The sequence below is a fragment of the Balaenoptera borealis genome (assembly GCF_965194805.1).
Source record: "Balaenoptera borealis genome assembly, chromosome: 12".
In the NCBI taxonomy this organism is placed as follows: Eukaryota; Metazoa; Chordata; class Mammalia; order Artiodactyla; family Balaenopteridae; genus Balaenoptera; species Balaenoptera borealis.
Genome location: NC_138869.1, coordinates 86,993,917 through 87,013,445, shown reverse-complemented (window position 1 = coordinate 87,013,445; position 19,529 = coordinate 86,993,917). Strand labels below are relative to the sequence as shown.

Sequence of the window (19,529 nt, the reverse complement as noted above, 5' to 3'; positions counted from 1 at the left end):
TGACGTTGCAATAGCCTGAGGCATGCCGTGTGTTCTCCCGGGGAAGTTTTCCCTTGATCACGGGACCCTGGCAGTGGCGGGCTGCACAGGCTCCTGGGAGGGGAGGTGTGGATAGTGACTTGTGCTTGCACACAGGCTTCTTGGTGGCTGCAGCAGCCTTAGCGTCTCATGCCCGTCTCTGGGGTCCGCACTGATAGCCACGGCTTGCACCCGTCTCTGGAGCTCTTTTAGGCGGTGTTCTGAATCCCCTCTCCTCACACACCCCAAAACAATGGTCTCTTGCCTCTTAGGCAGGTCCAGACTTTTTCCTGGACTCCCTCCCAGCTAGCTGTGGCTCACTATCCCCCTTCAGGCTGTGTTCACACAGCCAACCCCAGTCCTTTCCCTGGGATCTGAGCTCTGAAGCCTGAGCCTCAGCTCCCAGCCCCCACCCGTCCTGGTGGGTGAGCAGACAAGCCTCTCAGGCTGGTGAGTGCCGGTCGGCACGGATCCTCTGTGCGGGAATTTCTCCGCTTTGCCCTCTGCACACCTGTTGCTGCACACTCCTCTGTGGCTCCAAAGCTTCCTCCCCACCACCCCCGTCTCTGCCAGTAAAGGGGCTTCCTAGTGTGTGGAAACTTTTCCTCCTTCACAGCTCCCTGCCAGAGGTGCAGGTTCTGTCCCTATTCTTTTGTCTCTGTTTTTTTTTTTTTTTTTTCTTTTGCCCTACCCAGGTACGTGGGGAGTTTCTTGCCTTTTGGGAAGTTTGAGGTCTTCTGCCAGCGTTCAGTAGGTGTTGTGTAGGAGTTGTTCCACATGTAGATGTATTTCTGATGTATTTGTGGGGAAGAAAGTGATCTCCACGTCTTACTTCTCCGCCATCTTGAAGGTCTCCTCTTATTTACTTTATACCTAGTAGTTTTTACCTCTTAATCTTTTTGATGCAATTGTGAATGAGAATTTTTTTTGTTAACTTCTCTTTCTCATAGTTCATTTTTTGTGTATACACTTGATCTTAGCCAAAAGGCCGAGAAGCGATCATTTTTTGTGTATAGAAACAACATATTTCTGTATATGAATTTTATATCCTACATCTTTATCAAATTTATTGATGTGTCTAGTAGTTTTTGGTGGCATCTTTAGGATTTTCTACATATAGTATCATGTCAGCTGCAAACAGTGATAGTAGTACATCTTCTTTTCCAATTTGGATTCCTTGTATTTCTTTTTCTTTTCTGATTGTTTTTGCTAGGTTTTTCAAGACTATGTTGAATAAATGTGGTGAGAGTGGGCATCCATGTCTTGTTCCTGATCTTAGAGGAAATGTTTTTGGCTTTTCACCACTGATTATGATGTTAGCTATGAGACTGTCATTTATGGCCTTTAATATGTTGAGGTATGTTCCCTCTATACTCATTTTATTGAGAGTTTTTAAAAAATCATAAATGATGCTGTATTTTGTCAAAAGGTTTTTCTGCATCTATTGATATGATAATAAGATTTTTAACCTTTAATTTACTTTTTTTGTTGTCACAAGAGATATACTTTATTTATTGAAGTATAGCTGATTTACAATTTTATGTTAGTTTCAGGTGTACAACACCTGAATATTTTTATTCAATATTCAATATTTTTATAGTTATATTTCAATATATTTCAATATTTTTATAGTTATACTCCATTTAACATTATTACAAAATAGTGGCTATATTTCTTTTGGCTGTACAATATACCTTGTTTTGTTTATCAATTTTTTTATTTTATTTATTTATTTATTTATTTATTTATTTATTTATTTTATTTTTAAAATTTAATTAATTAATTAATTTTTGGCTGCATTGGGTCTTCGTTGCTGCGCGCAGGCTTTCTCTAGTTGCGGTGAGCGGGGGCTACTCTTCGTTGTGGTGCCCGGGCTTCTCATTGCAGTGGCTTCTCTTGTTGCGGAGCACAGGCTCTAGGTGCGCGGGCTTCAGTAGCTGTGGCTTGCGGGCTCCAGAGTGCAGGCTCAGTAGTTGCGGCGCATGGGCTTAGCTGCTCCGCGGCATGTGGGATCTTCCCCGACCAGGGCTCAAACCCGTGTCCCCTGCATTGGCAGGCAGACTCTTAACCACTGTGCCACCAGGGAAGCCCTATCAATTTTATACATAGTAGTTTGTATCTCTTAGTCCCATACCCCTATCTTGTCCCTCCCCACTTCCCTGTCTCCACTGGGAACCACTAAGTTTATTCTCTATATCTGTGAGTCTGTTTCTGTTTTGTTATATACATTTGTTTTATTTTTAGATTCCACATAAAAGTGATAATATAGAGTATTTGTCTTTCTTTTATTTCACTAAGCGTAATACTCTGTGTGCATGTGTGTATATATATACATACATATACATGATATATTTATATAATCCCATCTCATTTATCCATTCATCTGTTGGTGAACACTTAGGTTGCTTCCATATCTTGTCTATTGTGAATAATGCTGCTATGAACATTGTGGTGCATGTATCTTTTCAAATTGGTGTTTTTGCTTTCTTCAGATACATACTCAGGAGTGGAATTACTGGATCATATGGTAGTTCTATTTTTAGTTTTTTTTCTTGGGAACCTCCATACAGTTTTTCATAGTGGCTGCACGAATTTACACTTCCACCAGCAGTGTAGAAGGGTTCCTTCTTCTCCACATCCTTGCCAACATTCGTTGTTTGTAGATTTTTTGATGATAGCCATTCTGATAGGTGTGAGGTCATATTGTGGTTTTGATTTACATTTCTCTAATAATTAGTAATGTTGAGCATCTTTTCATGTGCCTGTTAACCATCTATATATCTTCTTTGGAAAAATGTCTATTCAGTTCTTCTATTTTAAAATCTGGTTTTTTTTTGATATTGAGTTGTATGAGCTGTTTATAATAATTTCAGATATTAACCCCTTATCAGTCACATCATTTGCAAATATTTCTTCCATTCAGTAGGTTGTCTTTTCATATTATTGATGGTTTTCTTTGCTGTGCAAAAGCTTTTAAGTTTAAGGTTAAGTTTAAGTTTTTAAGTTTAACTAGGTTCCATTTGTTTATTTTTTCTTTTATTTCCTTTGCCTTAGGAAACAGAACAAAAAAATGTATTGCTATCAGTGAGTGTTCTGCCTATGTTCTCTTCTAGGGGTTTTATGGTTTCCAGTCTTACATTTCTGTCTTTAACATATTTTGAGTTTATTTTTTATATGATGTCACGAAATGTTCTAATCTCATTCTTTTATATGTAGTTGTCCAGTTTTTGATTTTTTCAAACTTATGAAACTTTTCAAACTTATAAAACTAAACAAAAATGTCATACTATACAAATTGTTTTTAACTTGCTCTAATGCTTAATGAGTCATTCATTTTTCTGGATTAATAAACATAAATAATAATCTCTAATGCTTACAGATAATTCCTGCCTATTCGTGTAGCATAATTGTTAAGTAGTTATTTTTGCATGTCCGGATTATTTCCATTCTTAATTACTATACACACATATCCAAAAAACCCACAATGTATTGGATTGGCCAAAAAGTTCGTTCAGGTTTTTCCATAACATCTTACCCAATATTATGTTTGGGTCTACAATGAATCAGATAGTTTTTGGTGAAATGGGAATATCTCGCAAAACACACATCTTGGTCATTAGCAAACGTCAGTACTGTCCCCTGATCATAAAATTATTACATTCTTCTTTTTCTTTTCCAGCTCTATTGAGATAAAATTGTCAAGACAAGGTGTATAATGTGATGACTTGATATATGTATCCATTGTGAAATGATTACCACAATCAAGTAACACATCCCTCATCTCACATAGTTATCATTTGTGTATGTGTGTGATAAGAACACTTAAGATCCAATCTGTTAGCAAATTTCAAGTATAAAATACAGCATTATGAACTATAGCCAGCATGCTATATGTTAGATTGCCAGAACTTATTCATCCTATACTGTAAGTTGTCATAGCAACAGTCAGAGTTCTCCATTCCTTGTCATATTATCACTACTCTATGAGTAGTTATTAATCCCTCACAGATCACAGCACCTCTCTGAGAACTAGATGTTCAAATCCAAGGCAATGCCTCTATAGATGCCCTGAGCTATTAGATTGTGTTGTAACCGTGTTCATTTCTCTTAAAAACAAGTTTTTTGGATAATTTCCAAACATATTCAGTCAGGATTCATCAGCACATATATAAATTTTATAAATTATCTAAAAACCTTTAAAATTATTTATATTGATTATTTTTAGTTCCGTTTTCTTCTTCCACCCCTGAATTTAAATATGATTTCTCTTTCTTTTTAATAACAATTTCACCATGGGGACTCCTGGTAAAAATTTCCCATATTTTTCTTGTAATATTCTGCAACAAATATCTCTGAATCTTAAGAGTTTGCTTTTTTTGGATGTTTAAATATCTTTTATAGTACACACAACTCAAAAATAATTATTTAATTCTGTATAGTGTCTATATCATAATTAAAGTGGAAGAATTTTAAAACATTTTTATGGGAGTAAATTATACACACCACAGAGTTTTTAGGTATTTAAGAGTAATGTGGGACAGACATATGTGGGAGCAGTACCCCAGTGACCAGGGCAGAAGTCAGATGGGCCCCTCAAGGACTAGAAAATGCCTAGGAGTATAGAGTGAGAATTAGCCAAGCTTCTGAGTTACAATATGGCAATTTATACTCTAAGACTGTACTTTAGCCTAAACTGAAATATTTTGCAAAACCTGTCTATTGTTGGTTAAATTATTTGTTAGCCAACTTCCTTCCAAAATTTGGCAGTGAGAACAGTGAGTACAAAGGTGTCTCCAAAATTGCAATCACTGTTACTAAAGGAGGTCCTTACAAAACAGGTTGACGAGTGCAGTCTTTTGTTTCTTTCTTTCTTTCTTTACTCTTACGTTGTGTGTGCATCTTTTTCAAAGAGAAGATTTGTCTGATTCTCTGGAATCTACCCATGAGTCAAAACTTTCTTCTTACCCAGAGTTCTCCAAAGAGCTGCCTTGACTTCGTTGTTCCGTAAACTATAGATGATAGGATTGAGCATGGGAGTCACCACTGTATAGAAGAGGGCCAGGAGTTTATCCATCCCTGGTGAATGGCTAGCCTTGGGCATTAAGTAGGTGACAGATCCTGAGCCATAGAAGAGTGTTACTACAAATAGGTGGGAAGAGCAGGTGGAAAGAGCCTTTTGGCGGCCTTCAGGGGAGGGCATGATCAGCACAGCAGCTAGAATTCTGCTGTAAGAAGCAATGATTAATAAAAATGGGCTGGAAATGCAAAGGATGGCCACAGCAAAGACTGCAGCCTCATTATGGGATGTATCCCCACAGGCTAGTGCCAGGATAGGGGGGAGGTCACAGAAGAAGTGGTCTATTTCACAGGGGCCACAGAAGTTCAAAGAGAAAATATAGTTGGTCTGGCCCAAGCCTACAATGCATCCCACTCCCCAAGAAACCATTGCCAAATGGACACACACTCCACGACTCATTCGTGTTGCATAGTGAAGTGGGGAGCATATGGCCACATAGCGGTCCAAAGCCATGGCTGCCAAAAGACAGCACTCACTGATACCAAATAATGTAAAGAAAAACATCTGTGTAGCGCAACCCTTCTGGGAGACTCCTTGGACCTCACTCACAAGGCTCTGCAGCATCTTGGGTATGACAGAGCAAGTGTAGCCAATCTCCAAAAGAGACAAGTTGGCCAGGAAGAAGTACATGGGGGTATGGAGGACCGGGTTGGTCCAGATGGCAAAGGCTATGAGAGCATTGCCTGTCAGTGATGCTGAGAATATGAGTAGGATGAGGGTAAATAAAAGGAAACACTGTTCGGTGACCTCAGAGAATTTGGCAAATGCAAAGTATTTCACAGACACGCTGTCGTCCTGCCACAAGGAACAATTGAGGCTCATGACCTGAAAAAAAGAAAGGCAAAGTCATCAGATTCTTTCAGATAGAAATATAAATCTTTATATTACTCTTAGTAAGCTCTACTGAGTCAGAGAGATAAATTTCTCACCAGCAATTCTAAAAATCAGAAATTTAAGAAATTATACTCATCCCTGTACGTTTTCAAATCAAATCCTATTCTGTGTTCATTATCCCAGTTGATTTATCCAACGTATACTTAGTCAGCAGGCATAAAATGGAAAGAAAAATGTCAGCACAATTCTCTCATCCCTTCCTTTAATCAGTTGTTAAATACTACCACATAAAGATCCTCTCTTACTCATTTCTTTCTTGTTCTTTTGTCACTGACTTGCTTTCTTTACTCATTCATTCAACAAGTATTTATTGAACACAAAGTATTTTCCAGTTACTGTTGTACGTCGTGGATTCAACAATGAAAAAAAAACCACTATTTCTCAAATAGAACTTATTTAGTTAAGGAAAGCAAAAATTAGATGACCATTTAATAAATAAATAATTGCTGCCATGTAGAGAATTAAAACCCAAGTATGTCTCGGCAACTGATCAGTATAGATTGAGTGTTCAAGGAGGGTTTTTGGGGTTTTTTTTAACATCTTTATTGGAGTATAATTGCTTTACAATGGTGTGTTAGTTTCTGCTTTATAACAAAGTGAATCAGTTATACATTTACATATGTTCCCATATCTCTTCCCTCTTGCATCTCCCTCCCTCCCACCCTCCCTATCCCACCCCTCTAGGAGGTCACAAAGCACCGAGCTGATCTCCCTGTGCTATGCGGCTGCTTCCCACTAGCTATCTATTTTACGTTTGGTAGTGTATATATGTCCATGCCACTCTCTCACTTTGTCACAGCTTACCCTTCCTCCTCCCCATATCCTCAAGTCCATTCTCTAGTAGGTCTGTGTCTTTATTCCTGTCTTGCCCCTAGGTTCTTCATGACCATTTTTTTTTCTTAGATTCCATGTATATGTGTTAGCATACGGTGTTTGTTTTTCTCTCTCTGACTCACTTCACTCTGTATGACAGACTCTAGGTCCATCCACCTCACTACAAATAACTCAATTCGTTTCTTTTTATGGCTGAGTAATATTCCATTGTATATATGTGCCACATCTTCTTTATCCATTCATCTGTTGATGGACACTTAGGTTGCTTCTATGTCCTGGCTATTGTAAATAGAGCTGCAATGAACATTTTGGTACATGTCTCTATTTGAATTATGGTTTTCTCAGGGTATATGCCCAGTAGTGGGATTGCTGGATCATATGGTAGTTCTATTGTTAGTTTTTTAAGGAACCTCTATACTGTTCAAGGAGGGTTTTTGTCAATGAGAAGCATGAGCTGAGATGTGAATGACAAGAAGGGGAAGACTGTATCACAGCCATTCATATTTTTATCTATATTGTGATGCTGAGATAATTCCATCATTCCAGCAAATTTCTGTATATTTAATATTTCTCATCTGCCATCTCTTCTCCACCAGAATGTTCTTTGCTAAATGAAAATTACCATTACTTCAAGTTAAAATTCAAATTTATTAATATAATTCATGAATATCTATGAATCAAGTCACTGATTTTCGATAGAGACGTCTATCTCATCCCTTATCCAAATGGACCCCATATTGTAGTCATAGCAAAGTACTTGCATCTTTTAGTACATGTCTTGAATATTTTTATTTTTTTGTGCTCATTTCTCCCCGGGGGCTTGACATTTGCTCCCCTATTTCTCCATCTACTGAACAGCCTATGTTCAAGTTCCAGCATAGCTTCATCTGCTCTCCAGAATCTTCTTCCCAACTCCCCTTCTCCCTCGCCCCCATACTAGTTAGTTACATGCCCCTTCCACTCTGTGTTCCCAACACTCTATAACTGCTATTTGAGCACTTACACTACTCCAAGGACAATTAATTGTTCATGTCTTCCTGAGTGTAGCCTCAGACACAGACATAGAATGAAGAATTTTACTTATACCATTATATCCACTACCCTTAACAATGAATAAGCTCTTACGTAATATAAAAAGTTTGAATGCTAAGCTTTACTCTGGCTGCCTATATATTCTGCCCATTGGTGCATATTCTATTTTCTGAAGTTAATTATGATAAATCTCATCTCCCTCAAATATCTCAAATGTGACAGTTATTTTTCTCTCAATCTGATAATTACTATCAATTCCTGGAAAAAAAATATTCCTTGTTCTTTTTGTGGATGGACTACAGTTTACATTTTTCTTTTAAAATGTCATCAATCAAAATTCTAAACAATGTTTGTCATGAAAAGGGCAGAAGAATGAGGAGGTTTTACTTTATTCTTCTGGATTCTATCTGTTCATTAGCATAACCTGAGATCATGCTTATGCTACATTCACTTATAATACATCACTGTTTATTCCACATTAACATTTGATGCCAGTATGTATTAAAAAAGTATGCTTTTTGAGGTTCCAAATTGTTATGAACAGACAAAAGTATTAGGTGCATTCACAAAAACATATGTACAAAAATGTACAGTGTTGGGTATACACATATACCTGTACACTCACAGACAGAAACACACGTATTTAAATCCATACTAAATAGCATAGTAATGAGTATTCTGGAGATAGTATCTCTGGGTCCAAATCCTAGTACAGTCATCTAACACTCATTCACAGCTAACATTCCCTTAAATATCTGTTCCTCAGTTTTCCCACTTATAAAAGGATGTGATAGTAGTACCTCCCGAATGGGGTTGCTATGAAGATTAAGTGAGTTAATTCCTATAAAAGCACTTAGAAAAGTGGTTACGTACTCAAGTATTTAGCTAGCAGTGCCTGTAAACTTGCATACTCTCATAATAAATTTACTTTCGCGTATACCCTCTCTTGCCGAATTTTAAATCACAATCCCCAATCATTTCTCCTATTCATTCTCTTCATTTCCATTTCATGTTTTTCTATTTATCTGCCATGATGGAAAGAGAAAAAGCAAAAAACACATACATACATATATACATATAAACATAAAAATGCCATGTGAATGTTATGTCCTGAGAAAAATAGTTGTATATTATGAATCATTTAATCTACTGATTTGGATTTCCACCGAGCTATGCAATAGTTCTTAAAAGTTAAGGATGGAAACAAGTGGACTGATCCAAAATTCTGTTAAATATGAAATAAGAACTCTGCACGATTACAGGGGCCCTCAATGTATATGACTGTTGAAAAATTTGCTCACAGTATCAGGTAGTCTATATAATGCATTTGCACTTATATTAAAGCATTTATAAACATTGTAATTAAATTAATTAATATAATTTAATATCTACATTTCCCTTGTAGCAACACAATTCAGTTAAAGCTGTGGGGGAAAAAAAGATACAATGGTTTACGTTTTTTAATTCAAAACATTTAAAAAATATCCTGGCTTCTCAATAATAGCTTATGCATTTGCTTAGAAAAGTCTGGAAGTGGAGTTATCATCCCTTTTGCTAGTTAAATACACAAACATGTATCTTGCTCATTCTATCTTCCTGTGTCTGGGAGGAACTGCAGTTTCCTCAGTGACACTGATGGAAAGACCAAGGGGGAAATCCCAACCAGAAAAGGAGAATGCCTGACTCTTAAGTAGTGACTTTGCAAAGATTTCATTTCAAAAATACCCTTGTCCTATTTAGACTTAGACAGAAAATGCAATTGCCTATTTTGGGGGTGGGAGTCAGGGGATGTGAGGAATGGGAGAAACCTACTGGTGGATGGCACATAGGGAGGGCTGACTGCACAAAGACTAATGCATGCTGTTAGTCATTCGATATTTTTAGACCCACAAGATGAATTAAAAAATCATCCTTTTGGGAGATTGGGATTGACATATATACACTAATATGTATAAAATGGATAACTAATAAGAACGTGTTGTATAAAAAAAATAAAATAAAATTCAAAAATTCAAAAAAGGAAGTCATCCTTGATAAATACTTTTTAAAACCTCACAAAGTTCAGAGATAGCTGAAAAAACAAGATATCAGGGGTAGTGAAGATCTGTGAATGCTTCTAAATATTTAAACTGACAAAGAATGATACTCTGTCTGGAAATAAATATTAAATCATATAGAAATAAATGTGTAGGTCTCACTGGAGGTGAGAATACAAATGAACGTCATCAAATTCCCTTCTCCCTCCCTGTCACTTGGAATAATACTAAACGAGGTAAAATCTGATTTTTTTCACAAACAAAGAAAACTTTATTCTTTGATCAAAATATGGAGAGATGCGAGCTCGAGCTCTAGAGTACATGCTCTCCTGATTTTTAAAATTACACATTCTATTATTTTCAGGATGTACTCTCTGTTGGCCTTTGTCCAGGGACCTTGAGATCCATATAGTAGAGGTCAGCTTTATGTATATACCAAGAATATTTAATTTTAATCATTGTCTACAGAAAGAGAGTGAGCAGGCGTCAGGAGTCTGCAGAAAGGAGCATCACGGGCAGTACAACAGTTTGGCACGGACATTCTTCTGTCTCTCACCTGATGCATTTTCTTGACTTAAAGGCTCTGATCCATCATTTCTGTGTGAAGGAAGGATGATAAAGCCCTTCCTATCTTTCTTGCCTCGTTGTTAGAGGCAAACCATGAATGAAAAATAAGGAATTAAAATGCAGTTTATCAGCATCAAAACCACTTGCCCTTTAAAAGCCTTATGTTAATGAACTCATAGGACACTGCGTGCAGTATTCTCTATTATTACCAGTCTATAAAAATAACCTATATTAAGAGTCAGTCGTCAACCAAATATGCACTGTGATATTAATCTAAAGATATAGGAGTTTCTTGCCCACCGATAAATTTTGTTTTCATAAGGAAATGTTTATTTCCTATCAGCCAAAGTAAAACATGTGATACCTTATTAGATATTTTATCTGAAACACATAGTACAGTGCCTGGAATACAAGAAAAAAATATATTAACCTTCATCATTCTAAAATTGTCATTTCTAAAATGCTTGAGTAGTAGATACAATTTATGTAAATTGGTCATTAAAGATTGTGGAGATGATTATCCATTGCTTTCCATAACTTCCCATAGTCATTTCATTGAGGACCTAATATTTAGCTGGTGATATTTAGCTGGTGACATAGCCAGCAGAAACTATTTTATCACTTGATTGGAGTAACATATACAGGATAATCAAGGCATTTTCATTACCCAACAATAAGAGATATATCTATTTTCTGTGATACAATTTATTTAGAACAACTTACAGCAATTTTATGACAGGGATACTGGCAAATTGAGTAAATTGTTACACTCTTCAGAGAAGGAGAAAAATAACATTAAAATAATGGCCAGAACTGAAAAATACTTTGGGTATTAGCTATTCATTTTTACACTTCAATCCACAGTCTTCCACAACCTTCTTTTCTTAAGACATCAGTTATATCACATACCTTTAATCATAACATTTGAGGAAAAAAATTAGACGGTATTTGCTTCCAATGAGCCACTCCCTGATTTCCTCTGCACACTCTCCTTATAGTCTCTCAAAGTTCAGAGGATGTAAATCTCCCCAGTTCTCACTTCTAAGACCATGCACTAAGAAACTTTTGTTGTATTCAGGACCATGTCTGATCTCAAGAAGAGTGTGTGTCTCCTGAGAGAGAGCATCATGTCCCTCCTAACAATGCCCTTAGCTACACACACACACACACACACACACGCACACACACACACACACACACACACAGAATCATGCAGGGCTGTGCTGATTACATCATGGTATATTTGAGCTTTTCTAGTCCTGAAAAAAAAGACTATGAATATGTTATACTTCATTTATTCTCCTTGTTCTGAAACCTTATCCTGTCTCCCTTCCCCAGGAGACATATATTCTTTTCACTAGAGTGTCAGGAAATAGTTTGATTCTATCTCTCAGGAATTGCCACAGACAGGTCTGTCTCTATTTGTTGATAAATGGTAATATTTAGGAAGCAAAAGAATTAAATGTAAAAGACAATGTAGAAAGAAAAGTAAAAGTAAATCAATAGTAAAATATAATAACCTATATTGTAGGTAGCTGTTATCATAGACTGTGTACATAATATGATCTGAATTCAGGGGAAATGTACTATGGTAACCAAGTATTTGACCACTCTAAACTATTAATATGAAATATTCAGATTTTAATTTTTTGTCTGAGTTAAACAAGATAGTCATCAAAAATAATTATGAAAACTACAAAAGTAACTTTCATGTCATATTATATTGATGCAGTTAGTATTTATTCTGATTATTATAGAAGACTCAATAAATCATAATAATCTTCTAGTTACACATGAGTTTGACAAAGTGCTTACTTGTTTCTATCAAAAGTAATATAAAAATTTTTAAAAAGTAATATAAAAAATCAAGTCAAAGATATATTAGAATTATGAAAAAACTGTAAAGTACCAAATACTTATTTAAATGATATAAAAAAGTAGGTAAGTTACTGAATACCTATTATTGACATGAAATAAAGGCAAAGGAGGAAGACTAGGGAAGAGGAAGTTGTGATTTGGGAAGAAAATTCCCCTTATTGCCTCCTTATTAAATAAATTATGCACAGGAGGAGGTCAAGATGGTAGAGTAGAAAGATGTAGAACTCACTTCCCCCCAGTGAACTCATCAACAATACATCTACATGTAGAACAGTTCTCACTGCAAAGTAACTGGAGACTTGGAGAAAGACTTTTTACAAGCAAGGCTGTAAGAAAGATCCACATGGAATCGGGTAGGAAGAGAAGCCATCTGGTTGGGACGTGTGCCCCTGGGAGGGGACTCAGAGGAAGAGAGATTACATGGGCAGAGATCCTTCCTAGGTAGTGAGTGGTTCGAACCACATATAGGGCATCTCAGCCCTTCCCTGGAGTCCTACACAGGGAAGATGAGCCCCCTTGGCTGGTTGGAGTACTGGTGCGACTAACAGAAGGGCTGGGGAAGGGAAGCCTGGACTCCAGTCCTGAGGAGCACGTGCACACTTGCTTGCTCCTGAAGCAGTGAAGAGAGGGAGGGTTGAAAACTGCATGAGTGGCTGGCGGTTTCCCAACACTGCCCCCGAGGTTCATGCCCCAGCCTGAGCCTAGGGAATGTTCCAGCCTTGCTTGCTTCAAGATGCAGCTCCACATTTACATTTTCCACACTTTTCTCTCTCTCTCCTCTTTCTGGGACCCCTATAAGGTGAATGTTGGTGCCCTTGATGTTGTCCCAGAGATCCCTTAAATTGTTTTTATTTTTCAAAATTTGTTTTCTTTTTGCTATTCTCATTTGGTGATTTCTATTAATCTATCTTTTAGATCACTTATGCATTCTTCTGTATCACCTAGTTTGCTGTTAATTCCTTCTAGTGTGTTTTTCATTTTAGTTATTGTATTCTTCAGTTCTGATTGGTTCTTTCATATATTTTCTAGTTCCTCATTAAAATTCTCACTGTGTTCATCTTAATTCAGTTAGCATTACTAGTACTTTGGATTCTTGATCTAGTAAATTGTTTATTTCCGTCTGTGTGGGAGCATCCTTATAGTGTCTGTGTGTGCCCAGTGGCTTTGGTGAGAGAGATGGATTTGACACGAACACAAGTTATGCCTTTCCTCAGGGTGTGCTGACAGCTCTCACCTTGTTAGGAGGTGGGGCTGGAGATGAAGGGGCTGGGGCCAGAGCCAGGTGTGAACCAGGGCTTCCCCTCTGTTCAGTAGCCATCACAGTCCTATTGGGGGTGTGGGTGGGTCTCAAGTTGCTGGAGCAGAAGCCCTGAAGGTTGGGTCAAGCTGGCTTCATTCCCTTTAAGTGTGTGCCCTTCGCCCTCTCAACATTAGTCCCCTGAGCCCCAGAGGTGAGAAGTGCTGGAGCAAGAGAAGCTGGTGTGATTATTCAGCATTGGTCAGTGTATTGGGTGTGGTGGTCTGGTCGCCATCAGAGATGTGGTTTGCTTCTAATGTGCTGCCCGTGTAAGTGTCAGTCATGGCCTCCCCCTCCCTGCTTAGAGGCCATTTAGGGTTGGAGCTGCCACAGCATCTCACAAAGAGCTTTCTCCTTGATCATGGCAGCCTTTGCTCCAGTGTGGAGCTGTGACTAGAAGCTACAGCTGTGCTGGAGCATTAGCTCAGCTCAGGGTGGGGTACGCAAAAGGGCAGTCTCATGAAACCAGTCAGCCAGCTGCATGGTTTCACTCTGCCCTTTCCACCCTACTTTGGGAGGAAGGAAGCGTTTGTGCACTACTCTCAAGCAGAGTCAAGGCTTCCCATAGCCCAATTGTTAGTCCCACTGGGCTTCCAAACACCCAAGGGGGCTCTCCTTCCCTTTGTTGGACCCCAGAACTAGGGTGACAAATATGTGGTTTGAGCTGCTCGCTCCCCATAGAGGATCTCACCTTATGTCATCTCCCTTTCCTCTGAGACCCTTCCTAGGGGTACAGGTCCCAACCTGATTGCTTCTCTTCCCTTCTGACCTGATTCTGCATCTTTCTTACAGCCTTGGTTGTACAGGAGTCTCTCTGCTAGTCTCTAGGTAGTTTTCATTGAGAATTGTTTGACATGTAGATGTATTTTTGATGCGTTTTTTGGGAGGAGGTGAGTTCCGAGTCCTCCTAAGCTGCCATCTTGATTTGAATCCAGCATATTCCTTAATCTTGTATGTCTTCTCTTGATCTTACCATGCACTAGGCTCACTGTTGATAGCCTCTAAAAAATTCTTGAAATAAACATAACAAAATTAATAGTTGATGACTCTGAGTTGTAGGAATATGTGTTCTATTTTTTTTTAATATTTTAAGCATCTAAAAGAATAACAAAGAAAAACTAGAATTGTTTGTTAAAATATCAGTTCAGGATCAATCCAAGAAGAAGATATAACAATTGTAAATATTTATACACCCAACATAGGAGCACCTCAATACATACGGCAAATGCTAACAGCCATAAAAGGGGAAATCGACAGTAACACAATCATAGTAGGGGCCTTTAACACCCCACTTTCACCAATGGACAGATCACCCAAAATGAAAATAAATAAGGAAACACAAGCTTTAAATGATACATTAAACAAGATGGACTTAATTGATATTTATAGGACATTCCATCCAAAAACAACAGAATACACTTTCTTCTCAAGTGCTCATGGATCATTCTCCAGGATAGATCATATCTTGGGTCACAAATCAAGCCTTGGTAAATTAAGAAAATTGAAATCATAAGTATCTTTTCCGACCAAAACACTATGAGACTAGATATCAATTACAGGAAAAAAACTGGAAAAAATACAAACACATGGAGGCTAAACAATACACTACTAAATAACCAAGAGATCAATGAAGAAATCAAAGAGGTAATCAAAAAATACCTAGAAACAAATGACAATGAAAACACAACGACCCAAAACCTATGGGATGCAGCAAAAGCAGTTCTAAGAGGGAAGTTTATAGCAATACAATCCTACCTCAAGAAACAAGAAACATCTCAAATAAACAACCTAACCTTGCACCTAAAGCAATTAGAGAAAGAAGAACAACAACAACAAAAAAAACCCCATGTCAGCAGAAGGAAAGAAATCATAAAGATCAGATCAGAAATAAATGAAAAAGAAATGAAGGAAACAACAGCAAAGATCAATAAAACTAAAAGCTGGTTCTTTGAGAAGACAAAATTGATAAACCATTAGCCAGACTCATCAAGAAAAAAAGGGAGAAGACTCAAATCAATAGAATTAGACAGGAAAAAGGAGAACTAACAGCTGACACTGCAGAAATACAAAGGATCATGAGAGATTACTACAAGCAACTATATCCCAATAAAATGGACAAGCTGGAAGAAATGGACAAATTCTTAGAAACGTATAACCTTCCAAGACTGAACCAGGAAGAAATAGAAACTATAAACAGACCAATCACAAGCACTGAAATTGAGACTGTAATTTAACATCTTCCAACAAACAAAAGCCCAAGACCAGGTGGCTTCACAGACGAATTCTATCAAACATTTAGAGAAGAGCTAACACCTATCCTTCTCAAACTCTTCTAAAATATAGCAGAGGGAGGAACACTCCCAAACTCATTCTACGAGGCCACCATCACCCTGATACCAAAATCAGACAAAGATGTCACAAAGAAAGAAAACTACAGGCCAATATCACTGATGAACATAGATGCAAAAATCTTCAACAAACAGAATCCAACAGCACATTAAAAGGATCATACACCATGATCAAGTGGTGTTTATCCCAGGAATGCCAGGATTCTTCAGTGTACACAAATCAATCAATGTGATAAACCATGTTAACAAATTGAAGGAGAAAAACCATATGATCATATCAATAGATGCAGAAAAAGCTTTTGACAAAATTCAACACCCATTTATGATAAAAACCCTCCAGAAAGTAGGCACAGAGGGAACTTACCTCAATGTAATAAAGGCCATATGTGACAAACCCACAGCAAACTTCATTCTCAATGGTGCACAACTGAAACCATTTCCTCTAAGATCAGGAACAAGACAAGGTTGTCCACTCTCACCACTATTATTCAACATACGTTTGGAAGTTTTAGCCACAGCAATCAGAGAAGAAAAAGAAATAAAAGGAATACAAATTGGAGAAGAAGAAGTACAACTGTCACTGTTTGCAGATGACATGATACTATACACAGAGAATCCTAAAGATGCTACCAGAAAACTACTAGAACTAATCAATGAATTTGGTAAAGTAGCAGGATACAAAATTAATGCACAGAAATTTCTTGCATTCCTATACACTAATGATGAAAAATCTGAAAGAGAAATTAAGGAAACACTCCCATTTTACCACTGCAACAAAAAGAATAAAATACCTGGGGATAAACCTACCTAAGGAGACAAAAGACCTGTATGCAGAAAACTATAAGACACTGATGAAAGAAATTAAAGATGATACAAACAGATGAAGAGATCTACTATGTTCTTGGATTGGAAGAATCAACATTGTGAAAATGACTGTACTACACAAAGCAATCTACAGATTCATTGCAATCCCTATCAAACTACCAATGACATTTTTCACAGAGCTACAACAAAAAATTTCACTATTTGTATGGAAACACAAAAGACCCCGAACAGCCAAAGCAATCTTGAGAAAGAAAAACAGAGTTGGAGGAATCAGGCTCCTGGACTTCAGACTATACTACAAAGTACAGTAATCAAGACAGTATGGTACTGACACAAAAAGAGAAATATAGATGAATGAAACAGGATAGAAAGCCCAGACATAAACCCACGCACATATGGTCACCTTCTTTTTGATAAAGGAGGCAAGAATATACAATGGAGAATAGACAGCCTCTTCAATAAGCGGTGCTGGGAAAACTGGACAGCTACATATAAAAGAATGAAATTAGAACACTTCCTAACACCATACACAAAAATAAACTCAAAATGGATTAAAGACCTAAATGTAAGGCCAGACACTATAAAACTCTTAGAGGAAAACATAGGCAGAACACTCTATGACATAAATCACAGCAAGGTCCTTTTGGACCCAACTCCTAGAGAAATGGAAATAAAAACAAAAATAAACAAATGGGACCTAATGAAACTTAAAAGCTTTTGCACAACAATGGAAACCATAAGCAAGATGAAAAGACAAACCTCAGAATGGGAGAAAATATTTGCTAATGAAGCAACTGATGAAGGATTAATCTCCAAAATTTATAAGCAACCCATGCAGCTCAATCTCAAAAAAACAAACAACCCAATCCAAATGTGGGCAGAAGACCTAAATAGACATTTCCCCAAAGAAGATATACAGATTGCCAACAAACACGTGAAAGGATGCTCAACATCACTAATCATTAGAGAAATGCAAATCAAAACTAAATTGAGGTATCACCTCACACCAGTCAGAATGGCCATCATCAAAAAATCTACAAACAATAAATGCTGGAGAGGGTGTAGAGAAAAGGGAACCCTCTTGTACTGTTGTTGGGAATGTAAATTGATACAGGCACTATGTAGAACAGTATGGAGGTTCCTTAAAAAACAAAAAATAGAACTACCATACGACCCAGCAATCCCACTACTGGGCATATATCCTGAGAAAACCATAATTCAAAAAGAGTCATGTACCGCAATGTTCATTGAAGCTCTAGTTACAATAGTCAAGACATGGAAGCAACTTAAGTGTCCATCGACAGATGAATGGATAAAGAAGATGTAGCACATACACACAATGGAATATTACTCAGCTATAAAAAGAAACAAAATTGAGTTATTTGTAGTGAGGTGGATGGACCTAGAATCTGTCATACAGAGTGAAGTAAGTCAGAAAGAGAAAAACAAATAGCATATGCTAACACATATATATGGAATCTAAGAAAAAAAAAATGGTTCTGAAGAACCTAGGGGCAGGACAGGAATAAAGATGCAGACGTAGAGAATGGGCTTGAGGACACGGGGACGGGGAAGGGTAAGCTGGGATGACGTGAGAGAGTGGCATGGATATATCTACACTACCAAATGTAGAATAGATAGCCAGTGGGAAGCAGCCACATAGCACAGGGAGATCAGCTCGGTGCTTTGTGACCACCTAGAGGTGTGGGATAAGGAGGATGGGAGGGAGACGCAAGAGGGAGGAGATATGGGGATATATGTATATATATAGCTGATTCACTTTGTTATAAAGCAGAAAGTAACACACCATTGTAAAACAATTATATTCCAATAAAGATGTTAAAAAAATAAATAAAAATAAACTATTATGTGTGCTTAAAAAAAAAAAGGCCAATGACAACAAATGTACAGATGCTTTTTCTAGCACTAAAGTCTGACTACCTGAAAAACAGCTTATCATTCTAATATATAGCAGTTCAACTCTCAGAAAGTGTTTCTGAATAACTCACTTCAATACTCTTTCAATTGAATATATTTCCTCTTGCTTAATTATTAATGTTCAATAATAAGAACAATCACCACAACATATTTGGTATGTCAAGTCAGTGAGGAACTAATACATTATTTAATGGGTCAAATGATCAAATATTAGATTTCTGGCTAACCAATGTAATGAAAATATACATAAAAGGGTTAAATAGTAAAGATTTTGCTGCAAAGGATGAATCTTACTTGGATAATGGGAGAAAATATAGATGAGTACTTGCATAAACTTAGTATTTGGAAGGTTTTCATAAGGCAAATCCAAAGCCATGGTGATGTCACGAAAGGATGCTCAACATCACTAATCATTAAAGAAATGCAAATCAAAATTACAATGAGGTATCACCTCACACCGGTCAGAATGGCCATCATCAAAAAATCTACAAACAATAAATGCTGGAGAGGGTGTGGAGAAAAGGGAACCCTCTTGCACTGTTGTTGGGAATGTAAATTGATACAGCCACTATGGAGAACCGTATGGAGGTTCCTTAGTAAAAATAGAACTACCATACGACCCAGCAATCCCACTACTGGGCATATATCCTGAGAAAACCATAATTCAAAAAGAGTCATGTACCGCAATGTTCATTGAAGCTCTAGTTACAATAGTCAAGACATGGAAGCAACCTAAGTGTCCATCAACAGATGAACGGCTAAAGAAGATGTGGCACATATATACA

General features: G+C 37.3%; 2 protein-coding genes and 1 pseudogene across 3 annotated transcripts in view; 2 read left to right on the top strand and 1 right to left on the bottom strand.

Moving 5' to 3' along the window:
• The window catches only part of LOC309607885 (olfactory receptor 1M1-like), a 144,340-nt pseudogene that overhangs the window by 54,397 nt on the left and 70,414 nt on the right, over positions 1–19,529 (top strand). The window lies entirely within an intron of this gene.
• The window catches only part of OR14J1 (olfactory receptor family 14 subfamily J member 1), a 104,139-nt gene that overhangs the window by 54,385 nt on the left and 30,225 nt on the right, over positions 1–19,529 (top strand).
• LOC309607878 (olfactory receptor 10C1-like) lies at positions 3,017–11,630 on the bottom strand. Its single transcript, XM_082347016.1, has 2 exons — positions 4,984–11,630; positions 3,017–3,067 (listed from the first exon to the last, which is right to left on the bottom strand). The coding sequence occupies exons 1-2, from the start codon at positions 5,915–5,917 to the stop codon at positions 3,024–3,026; spliced, it is 978 nt and encodes a 325-aa protein (XP_082203142.1). The 5' UTR covers positions 5,918–11,630; the 3' UTR covers positions 3,017–3,023.

What these genes read in the sequence shown, in the direction of transcription:
- LOC309607878 (XM_082347016.1), bottom strand. Translation starts at nt 5,917, where the DNA reads ATGAGCCTCAATTGTTCCTTGTGGCAGGACGACAGCGTGTCTGTGAAA. An exon ending in AGCTCTTTGGAGAACTCTGG is followed by an intron (nt 3,068 to 4,983) that starts GTAAGAAGAAAG and finishes CTGTTTCCTAAG; the next exon opens with GCAAAGGAAATAAAAGAAAA.